Source organism: Talpa europaea (assembly GCF_964194135.1).
Source record: "Talpa europaea genome assembly, chromosome: 7".
Classification (NCBI taxonomy): domain Eukaryota; kingdom Metazoa; phylum Chordata; class Mammalia; order Eulipotyphla; family Talpidae; genus Talpa; species Talpa europaea.
Window position 1 is genome coordinate 105,435,152 of NC_140074.1, and position 22,133 is coordinate 105,457,284.

General features: G+C 48.3%; 1 protein-coding gene across 2 annotated transcripts in view; it reads right to left on the reverse strand.

Moving 5' to 3' along the window:
- Nucleotides 1–367: 367 nt before the first annotated feature.
- The window catches only part of ROR2 (receptor tyrosine kinase like orphan receptor 2), a gene marked incomplete at both ends in the record, with an annotated part of 168,080 nt that continues 146,314 nt past the window's right edge, over nucleotides 368–22,133 (reverse strand). The window contains 5 exons of one of the 2 annotated variants that reach the window (XM_084239397.1): nucleotides 368–1,816; nucleotides 2,748–2,950; nucleotides 5,984–6,229; nucleotides 8,067–8,381; nucleotides 12,189–12,316. In XM_084239397.1, the coding sequence (XP_084095523.1) occupies nucleotides 368–1,816; nucleotides 2,748–2,950; nucleotides 5,984–6,229; nucleotides 8,067–8,381; nucleotides 12,189–12,316 (2,341 nt within the window). Of the gene's footprint in view, nucleotides 1,817–2,747; nucleotides 2,951–5,983; nucleotides 6,230–8,066; nucleotides 8,382–12,188; nucleotides 12,317–22,133 lie in introns of those variants that run through there. The other variant, XM_084239398.1, reaches the window with a different exon arrangement.

Genomic DNA, 22,133 nt, shown 5'->3' on the forward strand with positions numbered 1-22,133 from the left:
GCCAACAGGCTGGCAGGTAGGATTCACAGAGCCGGAGGTCCCACCTTGGCAGGCCTGTTTTCTCAGAGGTTTGCACGATGGGATTCATATGCAAAGTGGAGGGAAGCTGCCACCTCTTTTCCCTTGAAGCACAGATACTGCCCACCTCCAGTTTACCCCAGGGAAATGCAGGCAGTGGGGGCACCCCTTGCTGCTGGCCACCTCCACCTGGCCAGGCCCCTCGAATCACACGGTGGCCTCAGTGGCAGCTCTATGCAGGACAGGATGACAAAACCTCCCGTGAAGAACCTGCAAGCCAGTCATCAATACCCAGGGCTCGCCCTCTAAGGCGGCAGAGGTCTCCTGGAGCGCCCCGGCCCCGCTGCCCTCAGGCCTCCAGCTGCACCTCAGCCTCGTCCATCTGCAGAGTGTCGTTGTCTCCCAGCAGCTCGGTCTCCGGGACGGAGCCGTCCTCCTCTTCCTCCTCCGCTTCCTGCACGGGGCTCTGTGCCACATCTTCGGGGGTGTTCTGCACGTCCTCAGTGCCCTCTGACAGCAGGGCCGCCCTGTCCGCCACCGACGTGTTAGAGGGCGCGGTGGTGACATACCCTGTGCTGGTGGAGCCGCTGCCGCTGTGGTGGGAACCGGGCTTGGGGACCATCTGGGCGGGCACCTGCTGCGGGGCCATCTGCATCGGGATCTGGACAGGGTAAAAGTTGGGCAGGTAGGCCCCGTAGGCAGGCACTGGCTGGTACCCGTTGACGGGGATGTAGAGCTGGGGAGGGGGCACCATGGGTCTGATCTGGCCCTTCATGGGGATGAACTGGGGCTGCGGGAAGGGCTGGGCCTTTTGCTTGGGGCCCCCGTAGCGGGCGTTGCTCACGTTGCTCACGGGGCTGGTGCTCAGGGAGCTGGTCTGTGTGGCGTTGCTGGCTCCCGAGGTCTGTGCCGAGCTGTTGTAGGTAGACAGGTTGCCCCAGGCCCGGAGCCGGCTATGGATGTCCTTGAAGCGGGGCCGCCGGCTGGGGAACTCATTCCAGCACTCGATCATTAGGGCGTACACCCAGGCGGGACAGTCGTCCGGGCAGGGCAGCACCTGGCGGCTGCGGACCATCTCCACCACGTCCTGGTTGGAGTGGCCGCAGTAGGGCTGCAGGCCGTAGCTGAAGACCTCCCAGAGGACCACGCCGTAGGACCAGATATCCGAGTCCACAGAGAACTTGCCGTACATGATGGCCTCGGGGGACATCCAGCGGATGGGCAGCAGCGCACTCCCCATCAGCTTGTAGTAGTCGGCCGAGTACACCTCCCGGAACAGCCCCAGGTCCGAGATCTTCACATTCAGTTTGTCGTACACCAGGACGTTGCGCGTGGCCAGGTCCTTGTGGACCACGTGGTGACTGGACAGGTACTCCATGCCTGAGGCGATCTGAGCCACCACGTGCACGAAGTCGGGGGGCTCCAGGGCGGACTTCACTGTCCGGTCGTCATCCGTGCTGCCCACGTCCGAGTGCGGTGAGCGCATGACCAGGAACTCGTGGAGGTCACCGTGGGAGCAGTAGCTGAAGATCATGCTGAGTGGCTGGTCCTTGGTCACCACGCCCAGCAGGCAGACGATGTTGGGGTGCTGCAGCCGCGCCCGCAGCATGGCCTCGTGCCGGAACTCCTCCCGCAGCGGCCCCTCCGCTTTGTCCTTCAGTGTCTTGATGGCCACAGCCTGGGTCTGCTCCCCTGGGGCCGGACCAAACAGGTGGCCTTTGTAGACTTTGCCGAACCGGTCCTCCCCTAGCTCCTCCATGAACCTTACTGTGGACAGACTGATCTCCTTGAGTTTGGCCTGCTGAGAAGAAAAGCCAGTGAAACATCTCTGTCACCAAGACAGGGAGGGGAGCAGGCAGGCGGGGGACAGCATGGCCCCCAAGGACCCACATTCCCCACCCCTGCCCAAACTCAGCCTCCCAGCCCAGGCAAAAGGCAGCCTGAAACCTTCAACGGGCCCCACCTGCCTGCCAAGTTATTTCCGACGTATGGCAGAAATGCCACCGCAGAGTGTGGGTGTGTACATGCCTATTCACACTCTCACACACTCACCTAGTCATGCCACGTGCCAGCATAAAGTACCCTGTGCCCCCCTGCTGTACCCCCACCTATGGCCTTTCCTGCTGCTCCCTGAGCTGCACCCACTAACCAAGTCAAGCCACCACTGCCAACAGCAGCGCAACCTAGCGTCGTAATGTCTTTCTCAGAACCTGGTCGCTGAGGGAGCGAGCTGGAAGGAGGCACCTCAATGGGCCTGTTTTCGAGCCCCTCCTGATTAGACTCTCCATTCTGTGCAGCCAGCCTCATCTCCCTGAGCCCAGGGGGTTCCATATCCTCCCCAATAGAGCCTTCCCAGCACCCAGAAAACACTCAGTGACTGCTGTCTAAAGAACAGGCATCAGTCATCTCCCCCGAAAACCCTGAAGAGCCCCTTCAAAGCCTGGATGATTCTCCCCAAACTGCTATTATAATGTCCTCCTGTGGGGACAGCTGCGGCCAAGACAGCAGCATTGCTCTAGGAGGCGGCCCATCAACTGTGCGGCTGTGAGCTCTGAGGCTGCCATCGAGTTCCCAGGGGCATCAGTCCTGAGCTATGTCAGAGAGGAAATGGCAGAGCGAAGGACAGCAGAAGAGACGTCTGTCTATCAGTAACTAGAGACCCATAACATCGGGTAACCACCCCCGAGAGGAGAGGAGGAGCAGCCCGAGCAACATGTGGGCAGAGAGACCTGCTTGTGCTGGCTGATGAGGGGCATCTCCACGTCCTGGCTGGGGGAGGCCATCAGCTGGCGGCGCTGGGGCGTGGAGGCAGATGCCTTCTGCTTATTCCGGCACATGCAGACTAAGAAGAAGAGGCAGGCGATGACCAGGGGGATGGCTATGCTTGGAACTAAGATGTACAGAATCCCCATCTTGCTGCTGTCTTGGGGGCCTGTGGAGAGTAAGGAGCTGGTGAGTTTTCTGAAAGCATGCCCCTTTCCACTCAACATTCTCCACCAGCACACTGCACCCCCAACTCAAATATTTAAAGACAAGTGGACGATCAAGATAAGTTGCACAATGGGACAAACCTGCGCACAGACTTTAAAAATTGGGGGACATGCCCCCAAATGCTCATCCTCCTGTACCTTGTGACACTTCGACAACCGCCCACCAGGCACACAAAATGAAACAGAGGACTAGTGCGATCTCAAAAGGCCTTGTTAGTCAAAGTCGCCAGTGCAGGTCCTCCTAATCTCAGACACCATCAGAAATGGGGGCGTCGTCTTATTTCATCTTTACTGAACTTGATGAAACACATCTGACACCCTCCTCCTTCCTTCCTAGGATTAGAAACGATTCTTCATTCAACATTTTAGTATTTTCCACGTTTTTGTATGATAGCATCTTCGTCTGGATGCCAATTAAAAACGCAATTAAAAGAGCCCTGGCAGCTGGTGAGGCTGACCCAATCCAACACGGACAGAAACAAGAATTCCTGAACAGTGACAGTAGATGTACAAGCTGTCTGGGGCTTCCCGACAAGGTTTTGTGTTTTTTGTTGTTTCCCCCCCCAGGGTGAAGAGTGGCGTGCTGTCTCCCTCTACAGGATTTTCGGAGCAGCAGACCTCAGGAACCAGGCAGGTTGTCCCCACCAAGGGGTTAGCGTTGGGGGTTCCGTGCTTTAAGGCAGCAGAGCTGTCTTCCACTGTGGGGATGTGGGGGGCGAGTTCTCCAAAAGCTGCCTCCCAATACCAACATGGGCCCAAGGGTGCATGACTAGTGGGCTAATGAGCTCTCTATCTGAAGCAAACAAGTGATTTCTGCTCGCTGAGGTCCGTGAAAGAGCTGATTCGGTTCTAAAAATGCCCGCAATTGTCTCCCGTGGTTTAAAAAATAAAAATAAAAAAAAAAACCTAAAACATTGTCCAAAACCCAATATATCCCTCTGGCCTCCAAAATAAGATAAAACAAAGCAAATGGTTCTCGCGCCCTTGTGGGGACAGGAGTCACCAGCTCCATTTTCATTACTGGTGAGATGCTGCCCCCTCAGGGGAGATGCTGCCCCCTCAGGGGAGACACTGCCCTCCCCCCTCAAGTCAAGATCAGACGTGTGAGCACTATCCAAACATGGATGACTATTTCACCAGCATCTTAAAAATTATCCACAGAACACATGCTTATTATTCATTGTAATAAACAAAACAGTGAATATTCCTAATAGCCCATTTCACCAAAGGCTATGCTACTGCTAACAGGTTGGTTGTTCACTTTATTTTTCATGTGTATTTCAATTTGACCATGAAATAACAGCCAAGCAATTATTTGGACATACAGAATTAGGGATTTAGATAATTTCCTAAAATAGAATTTTAAACAGAATCCTGGGCTTTCTTCTATAGCCGGACACTGCTCCATGGTATAGATGTGTTTCAAGTGTCCAATCCAACCCTACTGATAAAAAAAATTAGTCTCTTTCTTATTCACTATTAAAAATGATTCTGCTTTTCTACCCTATGAGTACAAGTATTTCTGCAATACAAGATTTCAGGGAATCATTAGGTCAAAGAATATACATATTGCTCACTACATTTCTAAAATTATTTTTTAAAGACCTATCTATTCATGCACAGGAGAGCTGGGGTACAGGCCAAAGGGGTGTGTGTGGGGGGAGAGGATTCACCCGAGACAGAGTGGGGAACAGAACAGGCAGACTGACTAAAGTACACTGCTGAGGGGAGCAGCAGGCGAGACAGGAGAGGTCTGCTGCACCATGTGGGTTGCTCCCTAGCCAGCCAGCTGGGATGGGGGATGGAACTGGTGCTGCAGTGGCCATGGATAACTTGATAGCACTGTCTTTAACCCCTGCACCACCAGGGAGGCCCCTCATTGTTTCTTTTATAAAGAGAGAGGGGAGGGAAGGGGAGAGGAGGTCACAGAAGGGAGGGGAGAGGGAAGAGAGACGGAGGAAGCTACTGCCCTTCAGCGTGTTTTCTCCCTTAGAGGATCCTGTGGACACCCTTCCTGGCAGGAAATTGTTTTAAACAACTGTAGCACTCCACAGAGCAAGACAATCTGTCTGCAATGAACACACATTCTTAAAAGTGTATGTGTGAAGTGCTGACTTAAAGGGAGCGATAACTCTGGAATTGCCAAATTACTTCAGGTCACGAACACCAGATCTCACTCCCATCACCAGCAGGCTGGAGACACACCAGACCCCGCACTGCCGGGAAGTTTCCAGAAAAATGTGAGCCTTGATTTGCTTCACCCGTTCCTCTCCCTTTATCAGCCTTCTCACAGGAATTTTCCACCTCTGCCTCCAGGTTCCAAAATGTAAGAGTAAGAAGGCAGCGGAGCTCAGATCCCATGCAGACTAGAATGGTGAGATAGAAATGACGGAAATACAGAAATAATCATGTCTGTAAGGTTTGCAACCCTTAACAACACTCTTCTCCTGTTCAAAATTTAACAGAGAAATTACAGGGGAAATGGTTACCAGATTTAAGTCCTATTCTCTCCTCACTTGGCCACGCCCACGTGAGCTGAGCAGAGTGGGAAACAAGGGTGGGGGGGCAGAGGTGCCCCTAACTACAAGTTCTGGCGGAGCAGGTGGCTGTCATAGTAATGGTATGCATTTTTACTAGTTCTGGGAAATACTATGTGACAAGGTTAATGGAGAAACAAGATGCCAAATGGAACATCCCAGGGCCATCCATGGAAAGGGGTAGACAGCGGGACCCCAGAATGTAAACACGGTCTCCATCAAGTGGGGTGATTTGTATATTACTCTGCAGACTTTTCTATAACTTAAAATGTCCTATAATGAGGCAATACTACTTTTAAAACCGGCAACAGCTTTCCTTAAAACAAACGGCACGGTGGTGAGGTGGGCTGGGGCCCGGGCTACCAGGCTCCTGGCCCCCCGTCATCACAAAGAGCACTCAACAGTCAACACTTTAAAAAAAAGAGAGAGAATACATACTACAAGAGGGAAGGTCACACAGTTCCATGCGTACGTTTTTATTCTGCGTGAAGCACCACGGGCCCTCCATCTGGCCTCCGGGGTTCCGGCAGTAGGCGTGCCCCCCGCCCAGCTCAGGGAAGTCTGCACTGCTCAGGTGGTGGCTGTGGGGGTGCTGCAGGGCCCAGGGCTGGCACTGGTGTCCTGACTTGGTGGTGCTGGCTGTGCCTCTGTAATCCGTGCCGGAGCCGTTGTAGCACTGGTGGTCTGAGAGAGAGGAGGCGTTAGGAGGCCGTGAAGTCAAGAACCTTTCCCGCTGGGGTTCAATCAGCTGGGGTTCAAGTCCCGCTGGGGTTCCTTTTTTCAACCATACCAAAAAGAAACAGGATAACAAAACCACTTTGCATGCATAGTGGGCCACTTAAACCACTTGGACCCAAACTGGAACTTCCCAAAGACTGAAGGATTTTATATAATTTCCAAGAAAAGCAGCATTCATTTTTATTAACTTATTAAGTATTGACTTAATAAAATTGCAAGCCCACAAATTAAATTTGAGACACAACCGTGACATATAAGGAGAAGAAAATCTATTAGAAGTTATTCTGTGACCTTGAAGTCACCTTTGGGAACCACCAGGCACTCCTTTATCCAGAATGGGGACATCAACTCAACCTCAAGTTCACTTGTGCTAGAAGCAGGAAGGATGATAAACTCCCAGGTCTGGTCCACAATCTCAGGTCCCCTTTACTACTCAGGAGGAGACAGCTCAGACAGCTCAGCAGAGAGAGAGAGTCCCTCCAAGCAGGCCACCCAACCAAGCCTGGGGAGCACAGGCGCAACAAGCTCGGGCATGCTCACCACAAGGAGGCGCTGTTCTAAGAACAGCCCCAATATCAGCTCATGTAAATCTGCAGCCCAGCACCAGAGGGTGCAGTGCTCACCTGTAATACAGACATGTGCAGCACCACCGCATTCGGCCAACAATGACCACATACATGGCGGTGGTCCCAACAGCCAATGCCATGAAGCCTGGACGTACAGTAGGCTGTACCATCTCGGCGTGTGCAATTCCACTCTGGTGCTTATACAACAGTGAAACTGCCTAACAATGAAGTTCTCAGAATGTAGCCCTATTGTTAAGTGACCCATGACTGTATAAGGCGACGAGTGTTCCAGCCATGTGCGGGAGCTCATCCTCAGGAAATCAGTGTTTGCACCTTTGCCAGGGGCCTGGACACCAGGCTCTGACTACCAGGGTGGGGAGCTCTGCTGCACCCCTACGGGCAACCCCCAGTATGTACAGCCCCGGAGATAGAGAGATAGGAAGTCTCCCATCTAGACCTCACCCCTCAGGAGGGTTGCAGCCCTGAGGTAGCTGGTAACAAGAGCAGGTGTTTTTCCTTGAAGGGGTTGGCAGAACCGCCTGTAGGGTGTGTTCTCTCCCAGGGCAAGGTCACCTGCCAGGGCTGCCCAGGCAGGGTTGGCTAAATCTCCAGAAAGTGGGGCCATCTGCTGGCAGAAAGTGGGGGTGCAAGGAACATGCTCCGGTCCTTTTGGGACCGACAAATAGGCCATTCCTGGGCCTCAGACTCAGAATTAAGTGTCCCCCACTCCCACTCATCACTTAGCTCCCATGTTCCTGCAGAGAAGGGGGGGCTCCTCTATTCCTCCTACAGTGATGACTGGTTATTGTGGGTCCTTCCTACGCTCGCACCAGGCTGGACCTGCACCATCTCCCGATCTAAGCCAGCCCAAGGCTAAGAATCCTCCAGCCTTCTGGGGACAGTTTCAGAGACAGGCTCCAAGAAGCGGGGGAGGAGGGGAGAATCCACACATTTTCCAAAGCCTTTAGGTGCTTGTTTCCCAAGGCAGGTTTGGAAGCTGACCCTGACTCTCCTGAGACTCCTAACAGCCTGCAGGGTAGATAGGCAGTAAGATCACTCCCACTGGGGCTGGAGCAGAGGCTCCATGTTCTATAGATAGGCATGGCATCTGGCTGTGGAAATTCAAGACCTGTGACTAGAAGCTGCCCCACCCGCACTAGATTGGGTCGCGTCCTCTTCAGCCCCCCAGGACCACCCTGCTGGAACCCGGCACTCACAGCGGCCCAGTCTTTCCGCTGGGATGCCAATGCGCATGCAGTTGGCGGCGTCCGGGCTCTCGGGCATGGGCAGCGCCTCGCACTTGGGCAGCTGCAGGCGCATGAGGATGAGCGGGTTGGAGCGCGCGATGGTATATTCCTGGCGGCACAGGTCGCTCTCCAGCACCTCGCACTCGTCCCGGCACAGTTCCCGGGGCTTGGGCGCCCGTGAGCGCGCATCACACAGTGGGAACACGAAGTGGCAGAAGGACGGGATGGCGAACTGCGAGCACTGGTCTGACAGGTGCGTGGAGGTGCCGATCATGGTGAAGGCAGCTGTGGAGATCGCGAGACCGAATTAGAGCTGGGCCCCTCCTCCTCCTTCCTCACCCCCATTATGGGTGCAAACAACCCACCTTTCACACCACCTGGCCCTCTGGCCCCCATCTCCTGCCCCTGTCTCCCCCCCCCACCTGGTATCCCTGGCACCCAGCTCCCACACCCTCACCTTCTAGGCACCCTTGGCCCCAACTCACACCCTCGATCCTCATAAGGTCCCCTACCTTAGGCCAACCAAGGAGAGGCCTACCCACCACAGGACCCACAGCAAGTGAGTAGCCCTGGTCTGCTCCACGCAGAAGGGCCCTGGCTCCAGGGCTCCACTCCATCAAAAGTGGGCCAAGAAAGAAGAAAAATAGCTGAAAGTCTCATCCTGCCAGGCGTCTTCTTTGGCAAGAGGACTCCAATTTCTGACCCAAAGTCACTTTCTAAGAACCAGCTCTGAACAGGTGAGGGGTCGGTAGCTGGGCTTGCAGGAGGCACACAAGAGAAGGGACAGAGGACAGTTGGTCCCCCACATCCCTGGTCTGCAGGGGAAGGCCCAGCAGCATGCAGGCCACAGCATGCACATCAAAGATGAAGACATGCCAGGAAGACCGGCCACCAGTTCAGAGTCAGTGGGAGGAGGAGCAAGATGACAAAGGGACGCCTCCCCTAGAGGGCCCCAGAACAGCTGCAGGGTGTTCAGAGTGGGGAGAGGGGCAGGCTGCCTGTGGGAGAGCTGTGATAGAGGGAAGCAGAGCAGCAGGCTGGAGGAGCAGTGTCTGGAGCCACGGTCTGTTGGTTTGCTTTTTAGGGGAAAGACATCACAGGATGGAGTGTGATGAGAATGAGTCAGAAGACAGGAAGAACCTGATGCCTGAAGTGCAGACGGAGAGCAGGAGCCGCCAAGACAAGGCTGGGCAAGTGAGCAGGAGCAGGGCTGTCTGCAGCAGGCGCGTAGGCACCTCCAGCCCCCTCCTGCAGGCTGTCCCAATGAGGGTTCAAAGGAACGAGCCCCACCCATTTGCGCCCATAAAAATCCTGTTTATAGCGATTTGATCTGGGAAAGCTAAAGAAAGAGAGGCCTGCACAGCCTGCTGTTTTCTGCTAGAAAATAGTAGTAGTAGGAATTTAGTCCCTGGGTCTGGGCTTTACCATGACTTGTAGTACCAATTAGGAGTGGACAGCAGGTGGCGCTGCACGCAAGCATCCAACCTCCCACGAGGCCCAGCAGGCACCAGGCAAGAGCCGGGCACTGGCTTTGCGTTATTGGTACAGGAGAGTTGGTTACTGGGTCCTTTCTGGGCCTGTTCCTTTCTTTGTTGAGTGATATATTGAGACCCCATATTGTGGAATAAAAACCCACGCGGAGCCTATAAAGTAGCACCAGGTGAATGGTCCAGGAGGGTCAAACAGGCTGTGTCTACAGCAGTGCCCTGAGCTGGCACTCAACATGCAGCGGATCACACTGTCCTTACTCCTCTTGGCCTTAACTCCTTTCTGGGCCAACATGAAAATCGAGGCCTACAGAGAGTAGGTGGTTCATATGCAGGACCTCTCACAAAATCCAGGCTGGAACCCAGCTCAGTTCTATCATTGGGGAGTTGGTGACCACCAGGAGAGGCTGTGGAGATTGCTTGCTTGACCACAAGCAGAAAGAATTATCTAAGAAAGTCAAACCCTGTTTTCTTTTGGGTTGTCAAGGGAGGTCACAGCTGACCTAGTTAAGGTTTCTCTTCCTTCCCCGCTGAATGTTGAGGGGTTATTGCTGAGGAGTTATTTCTGAAAGTGCAGGTCTGGGTACTGAGGAGACCCAACAACTCATGTCCTGGTTTTTGTCACACCCTATCACTCTAGAAGTTTCTTGGGGTGCAGCCACCCCAAAGCCTCTAGAATCCCAGAAACCAGATGTCACAAGCACACTCTCCACTTCATAACCAACAAGGTCTCTAAACACAAGTCAGTCAATCTAGAGCAAGCTCAAATTTATTTTTTCAAAAATCAACAAATCTAGGGTATCCTCATTCTAAACGTTTATCTAAAAACTGCTATAAAATCAGCTGGCTGAGATATGAGTTGTTTAATCCTTTAAACAATCCCTAGAGAAATAATTGAGGTACAATCTTGTGCCATGAATCCATGTTTGCCAATTAGTGGGAGGTAAAATTAAATCTGAGGAATGCGGCTAGCATTTTACAAGATGATGAGAGCAGAACAGGGGATGTCAGGCGGCGAGGTCATCTTAAGAGCTGTGATCAATTTTCTGTTTTTTCTTTTTTTTCTAAGATATATTTATTTATACAAGAACTGGGTACAGGCCAGAGGCACGGAGAGGGTGAGAGAATTCACCAGAGGCAGAGAGACTGAAACACACTGCTGAGGGGAGCAGCAGGCGAGACAGGAGAGGTCTGCCATGCCATGTGGGTTTCTCCCCCCTCAGCTGGGAAACGAACCCACACTGCAGAGGCTGCGGACAGCTTCACAGCGCTGCGCCCAACCCGCTGCACCAGTGAGGAGGCCCTCAATTTTCTGTTTAAGGAAATGAAAACTAGAGGGAAAATCCTGAGTGCACTGCTTTTGCTAAGGGTGAATGTTTCCTCCAACTCATTTTAGTTCTACAAAATGCATGTATGTTTGACAAAGTCAAGATGTAAGTATATGTTTTATTGATTATTGTGGTCAAAAAGTTGGACCAGTTTGCTTCAAATGGCACACAGAGCCTTTCCTATGTCAGATACCAACATTTTCCCAAACTTCCTCCCCTGGGACCATCATGGCACCCCCTGAGGTTGCTCCAGGTCCCACACAGCTATCGTCCCTTTCTCACTGAACACCTAGGTCTGTCCTCATGGGTCTGCAACCACGGGCCAGATAGACCTTTCATGGCAATGACTTTCGACCTCCAGACCTAGAGGTGAAGGATAAGGCCAGGGTGACCTAAAAGCAGAAAGGCATTTCAGGGACACGGACATGAATTTCTCCCATGGATCCGTTCATGCTCCATATAGGGCAGTGCTTTGCGAGCCCTTTTGCAAGCCTCACCATAACCTCCCAGGGAGCCTAGCACTAGGGCCGCACAGGTCAAGAACTGTCATGTACAGGACCCAGTTAGATTGAGGTGCCGGAACTCTTGCACCTTCACAAGACTTGCCCTGCACCTTAGAGAATCAGGAGAGGACAGCAAATGGTGTTGCAGGGAGGGCAGGAGGGTAGACACGGGAGATGGGCTTTGCAGGACTTGTGTCTAATTCATTTTCTCACTTCTTAAGGGATTTCCCCAGGAAGATGCCAATGTGTGAAGGTGAAGCTTTGAGGGCTCTCACCCAGAGATGGGAAATCTGAAAGAGAAGCTTCAATTCTGAGTGATCAGCTTTATTCCTCAGGCTGGGAAGCAGGCATTGGAGACCTGACTGTTTCCTAGAAACAGAGGCTGACACAAGTCTGAGTCCACCGCAGCGCTCCCGTGGCCTGCAAACCTCCCTCCAAATCGCTGAAGTCAGACTTGTGCACCTTTCAACCCAGTGCAGCTCTGAGACAGTTTCAAGACTCAGGGAAGGTAGAAGAAAGGAGAAGCCAGGCAGGTGGAAGCCCTGGGCGCATGGCTCTCATAGCAGAGTCGTGAGGACAGGGCTTCACACCCAAGGTGTTGGCCTGACTGAGTGTGTCAGAAGTACATCCTGAGTGATCTGTACTCGCCAACTTAAACAAACAAATGGGAACCATGGCAGCAACTGCAAGTGCTCCTAAAAAGGGCTCTGACTTTCTACCAACCAACGTAACAGTTGTAGATGTGGTCACTGCCCCCAGGCCTGCAGCTCCTACCTGTGATACGGTTCTCAATCTCCCCCTGCATCTGGAGGGAGTCCACATAGATGGTGCGGTTACCGATGAAGCGCGCACAGGCGATGCCCCGGTAAGGCTGGCAGAATCCGTCCTCGTGGTAGTCATCTCTGGAAAAAACAAAGTCTGTAAGTGTGCTATCTAATACCCCTGATGATTTCTTTTTTCTTTTGAAATCCAGCAACCTATGAGCCAGCCTTGCCCCTTGGTATGGGCCCAAATGCATTGAGAACTGACATCCACAGTGGAAACCATGGGTAAATTAAAAAACAGTAGCACATATACACAATGGAATATCGTTCAGCCACAAAAAAGGAAAGAATTCTTGCCATGTACAACAATGTGGATGGACCTGGAGGGCATTAAGCTAAATGAAGTAAGTCAGCAAAAGACAAGAGTCACATAGTCTCTCTTGTATGTGAAGCCGAGCTCATGGATACAGAGAACAGACTGGTTGTCAGAGGTGGGCTGAGAGAAGGGAGGACTGGGGGAAGGAGGCCCAAAGGTTTTCCAACAAGAAGAGTCAAAAATACATGTTAAACCTACACACCTATTAAAACCCCACACAGATGTTTACAGCAGTTTACTTGGAAACAACAAAGACAGCCTTTGGTAGGTGCATATAAATAAACTGTGGTACATGCAGACAATGGAATATCATTCCGCACCAAAAACAAACAAGGTAAGGCTGGGCCTCCCTGGTGGCACAAGGGGTTAAGTCTAAGCACTATGAAACTATCAGCAGCCACTGCAGCATGAGTCGATCCCCAGCCAGGGAGGTGACCCACATGGCGCAGCAGACCTCTCCTGTCTTGCCAGCTGCTCCCCTCAGCAGTGAATTTCAGTAGATCCACCTGTTCTGCTCCCCACTCTGTCTGGTGAATCCTCTCACCTTCTGCACCTCTAGCCTACACCCCAGCTCTTGTATGCATAAATAAATAAAATAAATCTTCAAAAACAAACAAGGCACAAATAGACATGGAGGAAAGCTACATGCATATTATACAGTGAAAAAACCAATATGGAAAGCTACATTTACTGTTTGACTTCAAGCATATGACATTATGGAAAAGACAAAATTGTGGAGACAATAAAAACATCAATGGCTGCCACTCGTAGAAAAGGATGAATAAACAGCACAGAAGGTATGTAGGGCAGTTGAACTATTCTGTATGATGATGGTGGGTAATGTCATTATATGTTTGTAAACACCAAAAATGTACAACCCTAAAGTGAATGCTAATGCTTAACAGGCTTTGGTTAATAATGTCACTACTGGCTCATCAGTTGTAACAATGCACCAGGGCTGGCACAAGATGCTTCTAACAGGGGAAACTGTATGTGCTGGAGGTGGGGGGCACATGGCAACTCTCTGTACATTCTGTTCAATTTTTCTGTATACCTAAAACTGTCCACTAACATGAAAAAAAAAAACTAGCATTTTCAAGGGGGAATGCAACCAGGGGGAGACGAACTGGGTATGAAACATGCAACAGCAGAGAAAATTAACTATGAATCCAAATTCCAAACCCAGCAAAAACACCTTTAAAATAAATGGGTCTATTAACCAAAAAGACAAACATGAAAGCATATAATATCAGGGCTTCAAAGTATGGGGGCAATAATTGACAGAGGATGAAACAGAAAACTCCACGGGAACAGTTGGAAACTTTAAAACCCGCCTCTCAGCAATTAACGGAACTATACAAATAATGAAAGAGGGAAAAAAAAGTGGAAAAAATAACCCTCCCATTAACCCTGCACTCCTATATTTATTGCAGCACTATTTAAAACAACCAAGACATGAAAACAACCTAAATGTCCCAAAGTAGAGGAATGCATCAAAAAACTATAGTACACAACTTTACACAATGGAATTTTACTTGGAGATCAACAAAGACAAATTTGGGGCCTCCCCTGGTGGTACAGTGGTTGAGCGCTGGGCTGCGAAGCTGCCCACAGCCTCTGCTGCGCTGGTTGGATCCCTGGCCACCAGCGAGGGTCCCACATGGCGTGCAGACCTCTCCTGCCTCCCGCTGCTCCCCTCAGCAGTGTGTTTCCTCAGTCTGCCTGTTCTGTTCCCCGCTCTGGCTCTGGTGAATTTTCTCACCCTCCAGCGCTTCTGACTGTACCCAGTGCTTGTATAAATAAATAAATAAATCTTTAAAAAAAAAAAAGTCAAATTCATGCCATGTGCGGCACATGGATGGAGCTGGAGAGATTATTCTAGCCGAAATAAGTCAGAAGGAAAAAAGATAAAATACTGGATGGTCTCACTTATATGTGGACTACAGAGAAACCAAACAAAAGGTCAAGAAAAAGAAAAAACTAGCAAGCTGACCTAGAACTGAGAGGAAAGGTGGAGGGTCCAAGCAGGGGAGGGAAGAGGACAAGGGACTATGGTGATGGTTCACAGGTAACATGTGGCAGGAGAATTATGGGACTACATCTGAGGGGAGAAACCAATTACTGCACAAAAGTGAACAATGATCTACGAACACTAAAAAAAATAACCATCCCATTGACCTAATGGACCTTGGTACAAAACATGGACCCGACAGCATGCACATCTTCTCAGTGCAAGTCAGACCCTATATTGCCACAAAGTCACTCACAATAAATTTAAAAGAATTGAAATCAGGCCTCCCCGGTGGCACAAGGGGTTAAGCACCGCACTATGAAGTGATCTGCAGCCACTGCAGCAGGAGTTCAATCCTGGACTGGCCAGGGAGAAATCACATGGCAAAGCAGACCTCTCCTGTATCACCTGCTGCTCCCCTTAGCAGTGTATTTCAGTAGATCCATCTATTCTGCTTCCCACTCTGTCTCTGGTGAATCCTCTCAACCCCCACACCTCTGGCCTGTACCCCAGCTCTTGTATGCATAAATAAATAAATCTTTAAAAAAAAAAAGAATTGAAATCATTGTTTCTGCCCATGTGGAATTAAGTCAGACAAAGAGCAAGACTGCACTTACAATTTCTATTTAACATTGCCATGGAAGGCTTAACCATCACATGAAGGTGACAGACAGACAGATAGGAGACACCTAGCTAGATGACAGGTAATAGAGACATTAGACAGATGACAGAGAAGTAGGTAGGTAGGTAGCAATCAAACAATGATGAAGGTAAGACTTACTATAATGCTGCAATCAGCAAGCATTATATCAGGCATTATCAAGACTGTGGGATCCCTAGCCCCTCTTGTTCTCAGGGATGTTGTCTTGGTGCCCAGAGTTCCTGTTTGTCAGGAACTAGGTGTAGGGTCATACCCGGGGCCTCGCACCAAGGGCAAAAGTCTTGGTATGAGGAACTTATTGAGAAACCAGTATCTCCTGCAAACAGCAGGCAGACAGTACAATAGAGGTAATATGCTTTGATATTGGGAACAATGGAGCCCCCCCACCCCCACCCACCCCGGGCAATAGCCCCTGGCAACTCTATTCCAGCTTACATTCGGGATGGGATGATCCCCACTCAGGTACACTCCCTGCGTACCTGCCCCACCTTTGTACTAATACCTGAGGCTGCCTTTGGATCTGGGCTGGCTGCACGTTACATCCCTCTGTAACCCCTCTAGGCTTCTCTTTTCTCCACTTGGACTTTGAGTAATCTTTCTCATCCTGCGCTGCTCCCAACGCTGCCACCCGGGTGACGTGACACAAGACAGTGTGGGACACAGCAGAGAATCCCAAAACAGACCCTCTCACATGACAAACTGCTTTTGAATAAAGGCTCTGAGGCTATTCCAGGAGGACAGAACACTCTTCTCAAAAACGGTGCAGAAATATGGGCCTCCCCAGTGGCGCAGTGGTTGAGCGCTGGGTTGCGAAGCTGCCCGCGGCCTCTGCGGTGCCGGTTCGATCCCCGGCTGCTCCCCGGCCACCACAGGAGGGTCCCACATGGCACGCAGACCTCTCCTGCCGCCCGCTGCTCCCCTCAGCAGTGTACTTCGGTCCTTCTGCCTGCTCTGCTCCCCGCTCTGGCTCTGGTGAATTCTCTCACCCTCCCACGCTTCTGACTGTACCCAGTGCATGTATAAACCAAACAAACAAACAAATAATAAATAAATAAATAAGACATGCCTCTAGAAAATTAAAAAAAAAAAAAAAAAAAAAAAAAAAACGGTGCAGAAATAAGTGGATATTTTTAAGGAAAAAAAAGTTAACTTAAACCCTTCACAACACCATCCACAAAAATCACTTTTGAGATGAACCACAGACCTCAACTTAAAAACTAAAATTATAACACTCTTAGAAAGAAACACAGAAAAATTTATCATACTGCAGAGGTAGATAAAGACAAACATTTCTTAGGCATGATGCATAAATAATAATAATAAATTGGACTTACCAAAGTTAAAATCCCCTGCTCATCAAAAGACAGCATTAAGAAAGTAAGAAGGCAAACCAGAGGTTGGAGGAAAATATTTTATATATTTCACAAAGGAGTGATATACAGAATATGTAAAGAACTCCAGAATATGTAAATAATATGTACAGAATATGTAAATAACTCAACAGGAAGACACAGTCTTAGACAAAAGGTTGAATAACCAAGTCTTCACAAAAGTGAAGATGGTCCCTTATATTAGTGGTTGGATTAAACTACCATGAATCGTCATGATACAAGACACTAGAATGGCTGAAATGAAACAACTGAGAGCATCAAATAGTGGATGAGGGCATCCCCTGGAGCTGGAACAGGACCTCTGCACACTGCTGGTGGTCGTATACACCGGAAAGACCACTTTAGGGATGAGGTTGGCCATTTCTTACACAGTTTATATTTCCCTGACCATGTGACCCTGCAATCCCACACTAGGCTTTATGCTAGAGAAATTAAAACATTTCCCATAAACGCTTGAACACAAATATCCATAGCAGCTTTCTCTATAACATCCCCAAATTTGAAGGGCAAATATCAATCAACCGATGGATAGATCAACAGATTGGAGTCTCTTCATATAAGCCAAACCTGCCATGAATGAAAAGGTAAGAACTACTGCACGTGCTGTACCAACTGCACAGGAAGAACTTTTCAGACATTGCACTTAGTGACAGAAGCTGAGTGTTAGGGCCTCCCAAGAGAATATAAGCAGCAGGAATTTTTAGTTTTTGTCTGTTTCGTTCCTGAGTGTATTCCCAATGCTCTGAATGAGGCCCAGCACATAGCTGGCACTCAGCAGGAATTTGTTAAATGAGTCAATAGATGAATTAATGATTTCCTTGACAATTAGACACCACATTTATTTCTCTCTACTTCTAGATGAAATACTCCTAGTATCCGGTTATACTGAGGCGACATTAGAATTAGATGCAGCAAAAATGTCCATTTGGTCCTACTGAACACATCCAGTGCCAAATTCAAGTCGTAAGAACCCAAGTCAGCCACACCTTTTAGAAAAACGATGCTTTGCCATGGTCATCTCTAAGGCTGGGCTCACATGAGGGGGCCAGAGGCACAGACACAGTGGCTCGGACATTACCTGTTCACTGGGATGTGAGTTCATTCTCTTTTACAGGGTTCAGGAGACTGGTTCAGCTGGGCCTATCAAAGACTTTCTCCCTGGGAAGGCTGGTGTTTCCTTGGATAACTTTGGCAGTCAGTGTGTACAAAACTCTCTTCCATGCATAATTGGGCATAATAGCTAATACATGGGCTTAAGTGAAAACAAAGGCATCCGTGGGAGCACTGAACGTGTTACTACACATCAGGTGCTGACACTATCATTACGACCACAGCACAAACATTTGCACTACGTTCACTAGCCTGTCACTGTGTGGTCTGAATTAACTACTTTGCCAATGGTTACCTACTGAGTCACATATGCTTTTGACTATCTTTTATTTTACTTGAATTAAGTTTCTTGCATTCCAGGAGTCACCTTTTTCAAAAAATAGAACCTATCATAATAAGAAGTCATGGAGGAGAAAAATAGGTTGGCTTCTCTCTTCCTTCCACCTCAATTTGATCAGGTGGGTGTTGAACAGCTCTAATATCGAATGCTGAGTGTCGGCCTTTCACCTGAGTTACTGCACTCACCGACAGCGGCAATGTGATTTCTCCTGCCGTCATCTTTAATTACTAGCTTGTTAGTTGGCGGTTTCAGATTTTTTTAATAGTGCTATTTTCCTGTAATTAGGATAAAGTTTGAACTAGACTTATAACAATTCCCCAAAAATAGCAATGGGAGGGGTTAAAGCAGAAAATGGCCTAGTGAGTTCCGTTTAGACATGCAAAGTGTGAGGTGCCTTTGAGTCATCTCCTGGAGAGGCCCATTATGTGGTTGAATTTGGGGGCCTGGAGATGGGGAAATAAGTCAGATTTGGAAATGGAGATTCCAGGGTCATGAGCACATGGGTGGGGAAGGGCTAGAGTCTTGGCATCACCTGCGGTTTGTTAAGTTAGAAAGTAAACAGGCTTAGGACATGGCCCCAAAGAAGGTGGTTTACCAAGGCTAAAAATTAACAGAACTTTTAATTGTCCGCAACATTTCCTTTATATGTTGTTGCTGAGCATATTATGGCTACACACTTGTGGGCGGTGAGGCGGGCATAGGAAACAGAGAAGCTCTGATGCTCAGGCTCCAGAAGCACCATCTCTCCACCCTACACCACCCCACCCGTCTGCTGTACCACTAGGCTACCCACTAGCTCAGCATGCAAGCCTGTGTATGGGCCTATAATTGTGAAAGTGAACCACTTTTTTAAAGGGCAGAAAAGAAAACCACTAAGAAATGGGAGACATGTAGCCTCACATCAGTCCTCTCCCATCACTAACCTGCTACTTGAGCATGCTATAATAACCCATCTTTGAACCTGCATCTGTGGAGACAGTCTCATCTTAAAGCTTTTGTTCTCTATATACACAGCATCATCCCCCATTAAGATGAATGGAAGGAAAAACAATGTCTTGATGGCAATACATTCCTTAACCTCCGAGGATTTCCACCCCCACTTCCCTCAACACACAGAGGCTGATGTCCACCTTGATGCCGGGGTCCACAACCAAGAGCTTGCAGGGCATGAGTCCCACAACCATTCCAGGTCACACTTAAGAATCAGCTCACTGCATACCCAGCATCATGCTACAGAAAGTGATCAACCATGGCACCTAATGTTTGCTTTCCAACTCTCCATGTACATCTACAGGGTCCACCACAGGGCGAAAGAGGAAATGGTTTTAACTACAATATGTGACACTGACAAAAAGCTGGTGATGTTCCGAGACAGACATGAGACCTCTGGAAGATTCTATTTAAAAAATCACTGAGCTACTTTCTTTCTATTTATGCTTTGGGTAACTTCCAGAGATGATACATGGGAGTGGAGGTCAGGTCATTTGAACACAATCACAATGAATGAGGAGAAAACACTGAGTCACAAAAAGATGAATCTAATAGGCTGGTGCCTCAGGCCACAAGGGATCCCATCAAGTCAGTTCAATAACACACTGAAAGGATACTCGCCCTGACTGTGGACTTCAGTCAAGAGCTGCAAAGTTACTCAACAACTGGAACTCTATTATGTGACATAATATCAATATGTTGAAAGGAGAAAAACTATATAATCATCATTGTATCTGAAAAACTAACTGCAAAAATCAAACTTCTATGCAATTCTAATAAAAATACCAAAATAAAATTCATATAAAAGACAAAAAGACAAATAGCAGTTAAGTCATTTTAGAAAAACTATATAGTAATAAGGTAGATGTATTAGTTAACTGAGGCTGCTGTAACAAACAGCACAGACTGAGTGACATAAACAGCACACACTGATTTCTCCACTCAAGAGACTAGGAAGTTAAGTGTCAACGTGTCTACCAATTCAGTTTCTAGTCTACAGACAGCCACCTTCTCTCTGTATCACCATATGCCCAAGAGGGAGAGAGTTCTTTACTGTTTCTCCTCATTTTATAAGGACACATCAGTCCTACTAGATCAGGGCCCTACTCTTAAGAACTCATTTAAACTTTATCAGTTCCATAAAGGCCCATTCCAGATATTCAGTCACATTGTGGGTTAAAACTTCAACATATGAATTTGGGGGAACATTGAATCTATAATAGTAGGTGAAAATACTTCTCATCATATGACAAGATCTATTAAAGTTATACTACTAGAACACTTTGGTATTATTCATGAGCAGAAGCTCCGTGAACAAAATAGAGAGCCCACAAGTAGATCCACTTGTCCAGAAAGTCTACATTATAACAGAAGTAACATTAAATTTATTGACTATAGATGTGGCTTTTCATGAGATGTGCCAAGACAGTAAGTCACTGATAGAGAAAAATATTGTAATTGAACCCTACTTTTATCTGTATGAAAAATCAATTGCAGATGGAGACAAAACTATGTAAAAAATTACCTCTAGAACATATCTTAAAATGTGCAAATCAATAACAAAAAGACAAATATTGTAATGGAAAAAGGGACACAATACAGTAGATTCTGCTTAGTTGTGGTAGTTATTATCTACAAAGTCACCACAAATACTGAATTAGAAAATTCTGACCCACTGCTCCTGGGGAAAATATAAGGCTGGGGTGATAACATTTTCATCAATTGCTCAGTACATAACTTTACTTAGGTATGTTTCTGTTAAGACACCTTATGTAATGAATGTTGGTAATTCATTAACAGTGAGCCCTCAAAAGCCTACACGAAGCTCATTTAACACATGTGTTTTCTGTAAAAGGATCACCATAGCCTTCTTATGCTTAAGAACACTAGACATGGGCCTCCCTGATGGCACAAGGGGTAAAGAAGCAACCTAACCTATGACGTTATCCACAGCCACTGCAGCACAAGTTCTATCCCCGGCCAGGGAGATACCCACATGGCACAGCAGACCTCTCCTGTCTTGCCCACTGCTCCCCTCGGCAGTGTATTTCAGCCAATCTGCCTGTTCTGTTCCCCACCCTGTCTCTGGTGGATCCTCTCACCCCCCACATCTCTAGCCTGTACCCCAGTTCATGTATGCATAAATAAATAAATCTTCAAAAAAAAAAAAAAAACACTAGACACCACTTCAGCACTGTGCTTGGAGCCTTTGCAAACAGCGAAATCAGCAAGAAAAAGCACCAAAAGTGTGAAAAGGACACGTGTTTATAGTATGAGCTGAAAGGAGAAAGTAGAGTGTCTCCTTGTTTGTCCTCACTAAGAATGTGTGCACCGTGTGACCATATTTTTTTTGTTGCTCTACAAAAGTCTGTGAGGGACTGTGAAAACACCCTGAGTACTGATTTGGGGGGTTACAGATAAATTTTTGTAAGTAAATGAATTTGCAAACATGGAATCTATAAAAAATGAATACAGAATGTAATGAACTAGAGATTCAAGGGTTAAATGTTATATGTTCAACCTCACTATTTACTGATAAATCTGAAGTACAATTACCATAAATTACTACTTGACACCCAAGATATTGGCAAAATCTGAAGTTCTAACAATAGAATGTGCAGAAAAACAGAGGGAAATAAGAGCTGTGCTTTGTTGGTGGGATGACAAATTCCCTAGCTGTTCTGGAGAGCAACCGGCCATGCCTGGGAGAGATGTGGCAACTCCACTCCCCGATCTCTGTCCCTCTCACCCGTAGGTCAAGGGGATATGGGCAGACATTTTCCTCAGAAGGTTTGTATCAGTAAAAACAACTAAACTTCACTCAGTAGGCACACAAATTGAATCATAGAATGGAATATTGCATGTTTGTTAAAATGAACTTAACCTACATGTATTAACATGTCTTCCACACTGGAAAACCCACCTCACCAAATTTACAAAAACATCAACTTACATGCTATTCGCGAGAGACTGACATAAAACAGAACACAAAAAAAAGGTTGGAAAAAGAAAAGTGGGACAAGCAGAGTAAAGGAGGTCCCTGGAAAATACAAATAACAGGCATATACAATGTTGT